Source organism: Urocampus carinirostris, chromosome 4, assembly GCF_059441175.1.
Source record: "Urocampus carinirostris isolate Australia breed hairy pipefish chromosome 4, RoL_Ucar_1.0, whole genome shotgun sequence".
NCBI lineage: Eukaryota > Metazoa > Chordata > Actinopteri > Syngnathiformes > Syngnathidae > Urocampus > Urocampus carinirostris.
In genome coordinates, this window is record NC_142352.1 from 33,221,904 (window position 1) to 33,235,537 (window position 13,634).

Here is a 13,634-nt window from a genome sequence, read left to right on the forward strand (position 1 = left end):
CCTTTGGAGTGGTCCTAATTTTTGTATTTGAATTATCACAACAATATATTTCCTTGCGCAGCTCGGTCGTAGTTTGTGCAAACAGTCCCATTTCTTAACGCCTGCTAACACCAACTCTGGAATTTGATTGGCTAAACCAACAGCTTTCTCAAACACTGATGTAACGGGACACAACCGTTATGTTTTTTTATGAAAGTCTCGAACGGCATTTGTAATCATTTATTTAGTATTGACGGATAAAATAAAGTTAATATCACATGTCCGATATTTTTCAGGCCAGCAGAGAAGGTCTTGCTGGTCCTGACAGCTCACCATTGGAAAAAAATAATGACACCAGGCAGGCGAGGCCATAATTCCATTTCCTGCTCTCTTTGAACCATCACACACCCTGCATATCTTTTGAGTCTTAGGAACAGAAACAGGCCAAAATGAATGGAGCCCATAATAATTCTTGTGAATGAGTTAATATATGATAACTATATGCATCACACACACTCCTAAGTGTTGTGACACCTCAAGGAAGCCAAACTAAATGAGTGCCCTCTTTTAACTGTAATTATATGATATTGTTAAATAAGTAAATATATGTAATGTCAGTGGCGGGGCGTCAGGGCCTGCACGCTCTTATCTGGTGGCCTAAAAAGAATATCTAAATCATGTGATGTGAATTATGTTTTGTCAATCAATACTTATTATCAATTATCTGCACCGCTTATCCTCAGAAGGGTTGCGGGATTGCTCGAGCCCATCCCAGCTGTCTTCAGGTAGTGGGCAGGAGACGGACAACTCACTCGCTCATTCACACCTAATCACAATTTGGACTGGCCGATTAACCTGACATGCATATTTATAGGAATGTGTGAGGAAACCGCAGTGCCCAGACAAAAACCCACGCAAGCACTGGGAGAACATGTAAACTATGCACAGGAAGGCTGGTAGATGGATTTGAGCCAACGACCTCAGAACCGTGCCACGGACGCGCTAACCACCCATCCGCCATGCCGCCCCAAAACTTATTAAATAATTCCAAACATCAGTGTTAGCGAAAGCTGTTGGTTTAGCACAGGGGTCGGCAACCTATGACACGCGTGCAAGCAGTGGCACGCGAGAGGTTAACCAGTGGCACGCGAGCGCACGGCAAAATAATACAATTAATGATTTTCTTTTTAAACGCGCATTTTCACCTGAAATTCAGACATTTTCAGTTGTGCGCCCCTTCTCTTCTTCGTGAGTGCGTGTCTGCGCCGCACCTCGCAAAGGAGGAAAGATCCGTGTTTTAACGCACCCACAGAAACACCAGGGCGTGATAAATGAAGGAATCATGACGGCTTATCCAGCAAAAAAATCTTGTTCTTTTCAGCCATCATGGACAAATGACTGGGGCTTTGTGCAAAAAAATGACCGTGCTGTTTGTACATTATGCCACGAGAGTGTTGTGCCTAGCACATCAAGTGTTAAACGTCATTACGAGACAAAACATGAACATGAATTCAAGGATAAGTCTGACAAGGCGGAAACATTAAAACGTGCTATGTCCAGGTACTGCCAACAAACAGGACCTTGAAAACTTTTGTCACCGCTAAAAACACCACACTGAAGCTAGTTATCACATTGCTCACTGCATAGCAAAGCACGGAAAACCATTTACAGTGGCTTGCGAAACTATTTGGCCCCCTTGAACCTTGTGACCTTTTGCCACATTTCATGCTTCAAAAATATAAATATAAAACTGTAATTGCTTGAGAAGAATCAACAATACGTGGGACACAATCATGAAGTGGTACACACTTTATTGGATCTTTTAAACTTTTTTAACAAATAAAAAACGAAAAAGTGGATGTGCAAAATTATTCAGCCCCATTGAGTTAATACTTTGTAGCGATTACAGCTGCAAGTCGCTTGGGGGAGGTCTCTATTAGTTTCGTAAGTCGAGAAATGGATATTTTGGCCCATTCCTCCTTGCAAAACAGCTCGAGCTCAGTGAGGTTGGATGGAAAGTGTTTGTGAACAGCAGTATTCAGTTCTTTCCACAAATTCTCAATTGGATTGAGGGATTGAGGTCTGGACTTTGACATGGCCATTCTAACACCTTGATATGTTTTTAGTGTACCATTCCATTGTAGCTTTTGCTTTATGTTTCGGATCATTGTCTTGTTGGAAGACAAATCTCCGTTCGAGTCTCACGTCTTTTGCAGACTCCATCAGGTTTTCTTCCAGAATGGTCTTGTATCTGGCTCCATCCATCTTCTCACAATTTCAACCATCTTCCCTGTCCCTGCTGAAGGAAAGCAGGCCCAAAACATGATGCTGCCACCGCCATGTTTGACTGTGGGGATGGTGTGTTGAGGGTGATGAGCTGTGCTGCTTTTATGTCTTGCATTGTTGCCAAAAAGTTCGATTTTGGTCTCATCTTACCAGAGTACCTTCTTTCACATGTTTGGTGTGTCTCCCAGGTGGCTTGTGGCAAATTTTAAATAACATAAAACTTTTTATGGATATCTTTAAGAAATGGCTTCCTTCTTGCCACTCTTCCATAAAGGCCAGATTAGTGCAGTATACGACTGACTGTTGTCCAAAGGACAGATTCTCCCACCTCAGCTGTAGACCTCTGCAGTTCATCGAGAGTGATCATGGGCATCTTGGGTGCATATCTGATCGGTTTTCTCCTTGTATAAGCTGAAAGTTTAGGGAATGGCCCGATCTTGGTACATTTGCAGTGGTCTGATACTCCTTTTATTTCAATATTGTTGCTTGCAGAGTGCTCCTTGGGATGTTTAAATCTTGGGAAATCTTTTTGTAACCAAATCCAGCTTTAAACCTCTCCACAACAGTATCTCACACCTGCCCGGTGTGTTCCTCATTCTTCATGATGCTCTCTGCGCTTTTAACAGACCTCTGAGAATATCACAGTGCAGGTGCATTTATACAGAGACCTGATTACACACAGTTGGATTCCATTTATCATCGTTAGTCATTTAGATCAACATTGATTCATACAGAGATCCTCACTGAACTTCTGGACAGAGTTTGCTGCACTGAAATTAAAGAGGACGAATAATTTTGCACACCCACTTTTTTTTTGTAATTGTTAAAAAAGTGTAACATATCCAATAAAGTGTGTTCCACTTCATGATCGTGTCCCACTTATTGTTGATGCTTCACAAGAAATTACAGTTTTATATCTTAATGTTTGAAGTCTGAAATGTGGCAAAAGGTCACAAAGTTCAAGGGGGTGGAATAGTTTCGCAAGCCACTGTATATCTGCGACCAAATCAGCTGTTATTTCTGTTGCACATATTTTCAAGCAGCATTCTGCCTTGCTGCTGTTATTTCAAGTTTTGATATTTTCTGATTTCATTGATGAATGGTATGGTAGCTGTCCATATCACTTGATTGTAGTTCATTGTTGGTGAAGAACGGTTGATTCTGGTTAATTCTTGTGGTAAAACGTTGAAGTCATGGATGGCTACAGATCCACATGTTGCTCACATCCATTTTTTTAGTTTATTGATAAAGAATAGTGCTAGATAAATTGGTCAGTTATACGATTTCAATGTATATCCATATTGTATATCAGGACTGGTGTTAAAAACAGCTATGTTGGACATAAAAAAATTGTTGTGCGAGTCATTGATCTTGGTGTGGCACACTGATTTACAAGGAAATTTGAAAGTGGCACTCCACACCGAAAAGGTTGCTGACCCCTGGTTTAGCCAGCCAGATTTCGAGTTGGCGTCTGGGAGCGTTAAAAAACGTCACCGGTTTCCTAAAATATGATTGGCTAGGGAGCAGTAATTCACTAAAACAGCCAACAGCCATTAAACTTGAAGAGACCGAGCTGCACAAGGAAATTGTTTAGTTGATTTAACAGTAAAGGGTTGGGCAACTCCCAAGCAAGCAAGCCTTTGTCAAGTGGAAAAATGTTTTGTCCGCTATTTTTAGCCCAAAGCTCGACACGATTCGAACTTCGGGTCGGACCAGGCCCAAAATGTCAGTTATTAGCTTTTATCTTGCTCATTTTCTCTTTTCTTATGCACTCATCATTGTTTGTCTTTATCTCTGTCCACACAGTCTTGTTTAACCTAGAATTCGTTACAAAAGACAGGCTTTAGGTGTCGCGGGTGTGCAGGGCATGGGGCTCTTTATGTTCTCCCCCCTATTGCGCAGTCCACACCATCGGCTACCAGAGCGAACTCAACTCGGCGGCCGAACCCAAAGAACTGGGAGTGTGGCGGATTCTTTCTTCCATCCAAGTCCTCACATTATAAACTAGGAAATTTCATTTCCAAGAGCTGGGTCATAGAGCTGGTTGGTTCACAAATGAGAAATCACTATTTCAGGCTGGAAATGAAGTCCTAGGTGTAAAATCCATGGCCTACCACTGTTAAGTATATAAAAGTATAAAAAATTATGTTGTGTATGTCCTACACTACCTGTCACAAGAGCAATAATTGTTTATTATGGTTTTTGATTACAGCTATTCACTATTCAGAAGGTCCTTGGGCCACTTCCTGCTGAGCAGATGAAACTCTTTTACAACAACCCTCGCTTTCATGGAATCAGGGTACAATACAATAATTTTTTTTTCATTATGATTTGAATTACTCTTTGTCCTTTTCCTCTTTGCTCTTCACTCTTTTTATCACTTTGTCACTTCTTGGTGACAGAGGCGTGACTTGTGATAAACCAGAGGACAAATCTTTCTGTCAGGCCTAATGTGTGTCTGCAGTAGATTGTTTGTAACACAGTCATGGCGTCATGCGTGACCCTAGCCAATTCAAAGAGACATCGAGGGGAGAACTAAAGAATTTGAGAGTTAACAGTATCTTTATGTACATGTGAATTATTTTCTGTGTGTCTCAGTTTCCCTCAGTTACTCACCCTCAGACATTGGAGAGAAAGTACCAAGGCATTTTAAGCGGCCTGATGTTGGATCTCATGAAGGTAAAATTCAAACACAATAACACGACAGTGTAGTAAATTCGGTACACGTACATACCACGTGTCACTCTGAAAAAAATACATGGCTCTCTGAATACCCCCTACTAGTTACCAAAAAACAGGCAAAGGTTGGACTCCTAAATGAAAAAGTCTGTTAAAAATTGATTGTAGACAGGATTTAAATACAAAATTGTCTGTATGTGATTTACTGAAACAAATATTTTTATGTGTTAATTTAGTACTGAAACTGAAAACCAGAAAATGTAAACGCTTGGCCGACAATCGAAAATATAAAACATTCAAAATGAATAAATTCTTATTATGTACCGCAGGGCTACAGTTTTAACAGTGTCCTCAATCTCCTTCTGCCTTCCTTACAAAATGAAGGATAAGAAGCCGCATCGTGAAAGAACTCGGCCCTGTGTGAAAGCCAGCTTTGCATGGCTCAATATATCTTTACACCAGGGTGTCAAACAGGCGGACCGCGGGCCTGATTCAATGCTCGGAGAAGCGCAAGAGAAAAACGAACTGCAGGTTAAAATGTCCACTTGATGTTGCCAAAGCCAGGTGCCTCTCACAAACGCTGTACTTGTATTTATTTCTCTATCTCTCTCCCTCTCTCTCTCTCTCTCTCTCTCTCTCTCTCTTCGTCTCTTTTTCTCTCACTCTTGCTCTCTCTCTCTTTCCCTCTCTCTCCCTCTCTCTCTCTCTTCCTCCCTTTTTCTCTCACTCTCTATCTCTCTCTCTTTCACTCTGTCTCTCTTATTCTCTTTGTTCCTCTTTGTCTCTTTCTCTCTGTGTCTTTTTTACTTTCTTTTGCTCTCTCTTCCTTTTCTTACTCTCTCTCTCTCTCTCTCTCTCTGGATTTTCCCTCCTGTCTTTCTCCCCTTCTCTTTGCTCTCCTTCTCGCTTTCTCTCTTTCTATTTTTGGGGGGATTTTATTCTTTCTCTCTTTCTTTCCCCCTCTCTCAGTATTTCTCTTTTTATCTCTTTTTTCCTCATGCTCTCTCTCTCTCTCTCTCTCTCTCTCTTCCTCTCCCTTTCTTTCTCTCTGCCTTTCTTTCTTTCTTTGTCCCACCCTCTACTTTTCCCTCCCTCTTCTTCTCTTATTTCTTCCTATCTTTTTTTCTTTCTCTCTAGTCTACTACTCCGGCCCCTGAGAGAATGTCCGTTCTTTTGTGTGGCCCCGAGTTAAAATTAGTTTCACACCCCTGCTTGAGACGGACATCATCACAACACCGTTTTAGTCATTTGCGCTATTTGGGTGCGGAAAATTCAGTGCATCCGTAGTTTCATGTAAGTAGACTAAATTTGAGGTACCGTATTTTCCGCACTATAAGGCACACCAGGTTATAGGGCGCACCCCGAAAAAATAGTTTTTGGTCCTATATTTGACATACATAGGACGCACCGGATTATAAGGCGCTACAATGGGAACGTCGACAAAACAGTCAGATAGTTCGGTCCAACTTATTGCCCCCTTAACATTCCGAAAGCTCGCAAAGAAGCAAATACATGTCGTAGACACGTGCGGATGCGGTGTCCGTACGATGTCACTCAAATGCATCGTTCCAAATATCATTCGGAAGGTTAAAGTCTTGGGATTCAAGAAATGCCAACCATTCCTTAGTTTCTATTTTCTTTTTCGCTCGCAACTTTACTGTGCATATGACAATAAACACTTGAAATTGAGTTTAATTTAAAAATAGACACTCCATTCCATCCATTATCTGCACCGCTTACCACAGAAACATCGAGTTCAGTCTGAAACAAGATACAGGGAAAATATATAGCCGGAGTAGCTCACCGAAGTCGTTGTGTTCAATAATAATGTGCAACCATGGTCCTCTTATATCCGTGAGTGTGGTAAATCCAGGAGAGTAAAATATTTACAAATACAGTACAGAATAAAATACTGTTTTCTCTACGCCGTCAACCCAACTTGCTATTCACATTCATCTTTTTCGGCCAATTGCAGGCTTTGATTTGCCACTTTAGCCTATGCCAGCCTGTAAATGGTAAAAAGGATCCGCCCCATTTACCTCCGAATAACTTTAGCCAATAGTGATTGATTCAACTGATGATTGACACATCTTTTTCGGCCAATTGCAGGCTTTGTTTTGCGCCTTTAGCCTATGCAAGCCTGTAAATGATAAAAAGGATCCGCCCCCTTTACCTCCGAATAACTTTAGCCAATAGTGATCGATTCAAATGATGATTGACACATTGGTTAGCCAATGAAACGCCAGTAAATAAATCCCAGCATACACCGCGGACTACTTTGCGTTCGGGGAAAAATCTAGTCGGCGGCTGCTGCATTAGTTGCAAGACTTTGCGACTATATATTGATCCATAAATAAGGCGCACTGTATTATAAGGCGCACGGTCAGCTTTTGAAAAAAATAAAGGCTTTTAGGTGCGCCTTGTAGTGCGAAAAATACGGTACATAAAACCCTAATAGAAACAACAGTTTTTTGACATAGGCACTGGACAAAAATAAATAAATAAAATATTGTATCACAGTTTAATGTTCTTGAAGTTCACCCTTGAATTTTGGCTGTAACGCTTAGTCGACATTGTCAAGAAAAAAACGATACTAGACAATGGACCGATAAACATACAGAAAGCCCTGCCCGTGCCGAACCTGACATAATAAAAGGCCCTATCCTAGACCGAAACTCGGCCTGCGATTTTAGCTCTATGCCAGACTCAGTGTTCTCGTTTGCCCACGTCCCTGAGTCCTAGACGCATTATTTTCGCTGGGGACGCATCGTGTCAAATTAACGTGCGTCCCCGGGTTGCTACTTTTTTGACACGAAATTATCATCATCATTTTTTAACAAAGATTTACCGCACTCCAAACTTTTCGTCAGGCGGATCCGCCAGTGTTGTTTTGGTCTTGCGGTTCGAGTTTTCGTCTGCACGCCGATCTCGAGTTCGAGTTGTGTAGTCCGTCTCTTTTTAGAGAACCGGCTTTTTCGGCTCGACTCATTAAAGAGCCGGCTGTCAAACAGCTCACTTGCTTTGATGCATTATTTTACAAATGATTATGTTGTATGAAGAAGTTAAGAAAAAAAGGAAGTATAAAAGACAGGTTTGTGGTGATCCCTTTCAATCAGTATATTACCAACAATAATTTAATGCAGAAAATGAATTCATAATTTGAATAAGAAAATGTATTATTCTACTTAATTATATTTGCACGTATTTTTTCCTTCTACAGTGAACGTCCAAGCTACTTCATTTTTGAACTTTTTTTTATAATTAACCTCATTCATGTCGAGCAACTCAGTGTCTCACAACAAAAAAATCCATTAACAATAAACATGATACAAGGAAACACATGTACAATATAACAAGTGAAACTACATAAATAAACATGTTCGAAAAAAATATGTATTATTTTGTATTTTGTAAGGGAAAATACGACAGTTTGTAAGGGCATGGAGCACACTAAATTTTGGGGACCCATAGATCTCTGTTGGGACCCATAGATTTTTGAGCATGCGAGTCCCCGGGACCCATCACTTTTCAGTAATAAAATGAACACTGCCTGACGACAAACACATTTGAAATTAAATAAATTTAACCCAGAGAACAAACGATGGTTGTTAAAACTGTTTGATTTCAAACTATTGAGAATTGTTAAAGGTGCTTTCCAGAAATTTTAAATGTTCTACTCAATGGCACTATCTTCTGTCTTAAGTCATCGTTGCAGACTCTTTCAAGCCACTTTTGTGGTACATGTTGTAGATGCGCTCGATGTTGTTGTGTTACTGTGTACCTGACTTGTTAACTGGTTAGCTACTCTTCTTGCACTATCGGCACTATGGTAAAATACTATACGTAGCCAATTACAATACAACTTTATTTATACCTGTACATTCAAGGAAACTGTGGGGGTCAGATGCATCGACATTTCGTTCTGTATACACGTGTACTAGAATGACAATAAAGTAGATCTGAATCTGAATCTGAATCTGAATAGACTCTTTTTGGGGGGTTGGGCTGGCATTTGGACTGGATTTTTAACGCTCCTTTTCTTCCATTTTCATGATACACCAACAGAAAACCGTGAGGAAGAGCATGAAATCACTCTCCAGCTTCTTCACACTTTCCGACTCCCTAATTTGTTGAAAGTCCCAAAAAGCTCTGATTAAAGTAAGATAAAAGTAGATGGGCACGGTGGGAAAAAAATAAAGGATCTTTGTACTCAGTCGGGCATTGTTAACACAAAATTAATAGATAAAATATTATACTACCAATGTTTTAAGAACACCTCAAATGACACATCCCACAAGTTATTTTCTTACAGACTTTGCGGTTGACCATCAATGTTCAGTTCTTCACAAAATGGACGTTATATTTTTAAGTTACTAATCATGACCTGCTCATGTGCCTCTTATTGGTTTACATGGATATTAATGTCTACCTGGTTTTGATGTATTATTTATCTGCCTGTCCCTTAAAAATGGACAGAAATGTATTTATGTCTCTACTGAACAAGATTGGTGCCTAACTGGTTGGGGATGGTGCATTCTATTTTATTTTTATACGAATCTGCAGTATGTTTAATAAAAGAAGTATCTTTCATTGTACCTTTTTTTGTGTTTATTATTATTTGCCAGATGATTAAATCAACTTTATGCTAAATCCCCCCTCAAAAATGATTATCCGATTATTTCACTAATTGTTTCGATCGTAAGGTACTAGTCAACAATAGTGATTAGTTGCAGCCCTACATGTGTCTTACTCCTCAGAACCTGCTGCTCCTGAACCCGACCGAGCGCTATCTGACTGAGCAGAGTCTGAATCATCCGGCCTTCCAACCTTTGAGGCAGGTGGAGCGAGAGAGGCCTTCGCCCGCCTCGCCCAACCCACCGCGATCCTCCAAGAGGAAAACGCACCATCACGGAGAGAACACTGTCCCCACAAGGTTCAGCAAACAATCAAATACTTTCATAATGCATGTCTACTTTTGGTACGTTACTAATATATTATTATTGTATATAATGCCTGTCAGGACCAGGACAGGAAGCAGGAGGCAGAACCCACTCGCGTAACGTTACTCACACTTTATTGGGAAGAAGAGAAAGAAGCGCACACTCAATCCGGAGATTGTTGGTCGCGGAGAGTAGATTGCTCGAAACGCAGAAGTGGTCAAAATCAAGAGCAAAACAGGAGCAAAAAACACAGGAAAAACGGAGATTCTCAGGGCGTGACGTGTCAAAACAGAGTTTCGCAGAAGCTCAGACAAAAAGCGAGTCTCGGGACAGCGTTTAAGTAGTGACAAGGGAGCATTCTGTCAACGAGTTTCAGCTGGTGTCCTTGGGCGGGGCCAATTGGGCGCCATGGCAACCGTGACAATGCCTCTGGCACTCACTACAATTTTTCTGTTCATTAAACTTTGTGCATGCCTCCACTTCTGTAAGTCATTCTGCTTACCATGAAATTTATCTTTTCTAGTCTTAGGAATAGTTTTTTTCTGAATTTTCTGACAGACAGCCACTGTTTCATCTAAATATGATTGTTTATATGAGGCCAGCATGGCGGTGCAGTGGTTAGCACGTATGCAGCACAGTTCTGAGGTCGTGAGATCGAAGTTTCCTGTATGGAGTTGCGTGGGTTTTCTCCGGGCACTCCAGTTTTCTCCCACATTCCAAAAAATATGCATATCAGGTTAATTGGCCTGTCCAAATTGTCCCTGAGTGTGGATGAGCAAGTGAGTTGTCTATCTCTGTGTGCCCTGCAACAGGCTGGCAACCAGTTCAGGGTGTCCCCTGCCCACTGCCCGAAGACAGCTGGGATGGGCTCTAGCACCCCCGCGTCCCTACTGAGGATAAGCGGTGCAGATAATGAATAAATAAAGGAATGTTTATACAATTAATTCCACATTAACTCATTAACTGCCATTGACATCTTTAAACCAGTTAACCAATGCAGGCAAAAATCTATGGGCCACTGTTTATTGGGATGAAAATTCAAAATTTGTTTGGGTTGATGTATGTAAGCATATTAATACATCGGTATATTTTTGTGTGAAATGTTTTCTGGATTTGATGTTTTAGTTGGAAATCCATGAAAGTTTTTTTTTTTATAGATTGGTCGTAATGGGACAGTGTGTGTCATTTAGCACCTGCCAGTTTAAATTTTTTATTTGAAAAAAAGTAATAAGCATAAATACAGAAATTATCATATAAAGGTGCATCTTTTGAAATACTCATAGGTCAAGAAATTTGTATTTTTTACACAACATGAATCCCACCTAGATGGAAATGACATGATTGTCCTTTATCTTGCTGCTAAAGATACCCCCAGAAACAAAACAAAAAAACACTGGGGCGGGTGGAATGAAAAGAAAAATGGTGCGGATTGTTCCCTTTGAGTCTTCGTAGTTTGGGTTTTTGCTTTTGTTTTGTATACTCGTTTTTTGGTTGCATAACACTATATATTGACATCTAGTGGTCAAACATCACACAGTGGACCTTCAAGTTTCCTCCGTGTTTGTGGCCTGTTGTGCAGCTCCCAAGTAGTCATACATATACTAAGAACATTAAATTTCTACCTGTCATTTTAGGAGTCACACAAAGAGCTCAAGCCAACGCCGTTCCAACAGCAAGGAATGTTCAAGTCTCCCTCGTCACGGTGACCTCCATCATCTCGGCAACGAGAACTTCCTAAATGGTAACAAACCCCCATCGAGTTTAAGTCCAACTCTTCACCCCAAGAGTCAGTACCTGTCACAGACCCTCAATCGCTCAGCCTCATCCAGCAAAGATCTGGCAAATAACAACTTGCCACATCTCCTAAGTCCTAAAGACGTGAAAAACAAATCTGAATTTGATTTTAATTTGGGAACTTCGCACAAGTTGCCAGAACAAGGACATGGCACCAAGTATAGCCACAGTAAGCCAGGTGGTTCCTCTCGCTCTCAGCAGCAACAACAGCAGCAAGGTGGACGCCACACCTTCCTCGATAACAAGACCAACACCTTACAGTCTGGAGGAGACAAACAACATGGCAGACACTCCCACAGTGTGGCCGACTCCACCCACGGCTCCATGTCATCGTCCTCCAAAAGCTCTGCCTCTTATCTCAGCCTGTCCAAGAGCCACAGCGCTCTCAGCGATGCCAAATCGGTAGGGAACCTCAGTGACGGCCGACTTCACCCTGACGACCCCAACTCCAGCACGACGGCAGCAGTGGGACCCAGCGCCCGTTTCTTCCCTGCGAGCTGTCTAGACCTCAATGCCCCCTCGGGCCCTCAGGGGCCACCTGGCAGCCCCTCGCAACGACACAGCGATCGCTCAGGGCATAGCCCTGCGTCCCGTAGCAGCGGCAACGTTCGCATGGAAAGCAGCACGCTCGACTCATCCTCCAGACACAAATCCAGACATAAATCTTTGGCGACGGGTAAGTTGATTACAGTGGTAACTATTTATAAGCGCATCTCTAAACACAATAATTTCGGCATACACGTTTTTTTTTTCTTAACAAAATCTACCTCGCTGTACGAAGCAAAAAGCAATTCACGAGCAGTCCCAGAGACGACCACTAGAGACATATTGAGACAGCTCACCGCTCGTGACTTCCTACTGCCAGCATAAGTTTGTCCAATTTGGGCATGCAAACTACTGCAGGCAAAAAAAAAACATTTTTAAATGTCCTGGAAAATAGTTTTGAGGGTACATTCATTGAAAGTTACATTAAGTTTAATCTTAAATGCACAGTGAGTGCTTTTATATCATTACCAGTCTCTCAATCTCATACCTGTCAACCGCCGCTAATGTTTGCTGGTTTTAATAAGTTTCATCAAGATTTTAACAAAAAGCTTTCACTTTTATGAATGTACCACTGTTTTTAAAATGGCGTGGTAATTTTCCATCATCTACAATATTATTTTGGACCTAAGACTTGAGATGGACTGATGACCCAGGCACTCCATCATTTCAGGTGCCCGTTCTGCTGATCCTGAGAAGCTAAGGAAGTATTTAATACATTTTTGTTCAGAGGTGCTCTTATAAAGATGTACAACTGTACATTTACATTTTATCATTGAATCGGAATTGATATTGCTCTCATCCAGGCTGTTTTGAGATGGACCCCACCCTTCCATTAGTTCAAACCCTTGAAACTAAGTTTTAAGGAAACACAGTCCTCCCTGCCACTTTTCCTCGGTTATAATAGGCTCCAGCTCACTCGTAACCACGAACTGATGCGCAGTAGAATAAGAATGGATGGTAATTCAATAATACTGTACACTGCTTATTCATTCTCCTCCACAGATGAAGCAAAGGCTCCTGAGCTATTAGACCCTGGGGGTTCAGGGATGCCCTCCACCCACACGCTGCCCTCCCCACATGATTCTTACCATTACGGGCTGGGTTACTCGTCCCCCTTTTCGTCTCAGCAAAGGCCCCAACGCCACTCCATGTATGTGAGGAGAGAGCGGCACCGACCTCACGGCTTAGAAACCGGCATGGCGGGCTTGCCCCCTCCGGGCCAGGCCATCCCCACACGAGCTTCTAGTCTGCAGCTACTTTCTCCTCAACTTCAGCACAGGACCACTCTCACTGGGCACTCAGTGAGCTCCTCCAGGGAAGACTGCACAGATGGGATGACCAGGGTAAGCGTTGGCACTGTGTGAGGTTTCCTGTCACTTAACAAGGCTATGTTTGCAACCCGTTAGCTAC

At 41.8% G+C, this 13,634-nt stretch overlaps 1 protein-coding gene across 1 annotated transcript in view; it reads left to right on the forward strand.

Moving 5' to 3' along the window:
* Window positions 1-13,634, forward strand: part of cdkl5 (cyclin dependent kinase like 5) — a 74,227-nt gene that overhangs the window by 39,601 nt on the left and 20,992 nt on the right. Inside the window, exons 10-14 of the mRNA XM_088334247.1 lie at window positions 4,478-4,564; window positions 4,864-4,944; window positions 9,702-9,877; window positions 11,519-12,354; window positions 13,227-13,567. Of these exons, the coding sequence (XP_088190373.1) occupies window positions 4,478-4,564; window positions 4,864-4,944; window positions 9,702-9,877; window positions 11,519-12,354; window positions 13,227-13,567 (1,521 nt within the window). The remainder of the gene's footprint in view (window positions 1-4,477; window positions 4,565-4,863; window positions 4,945-9,701; window positions 9,878-11,518; window positions 12,355-13,226; window positions 13,568-13,634) is intronic.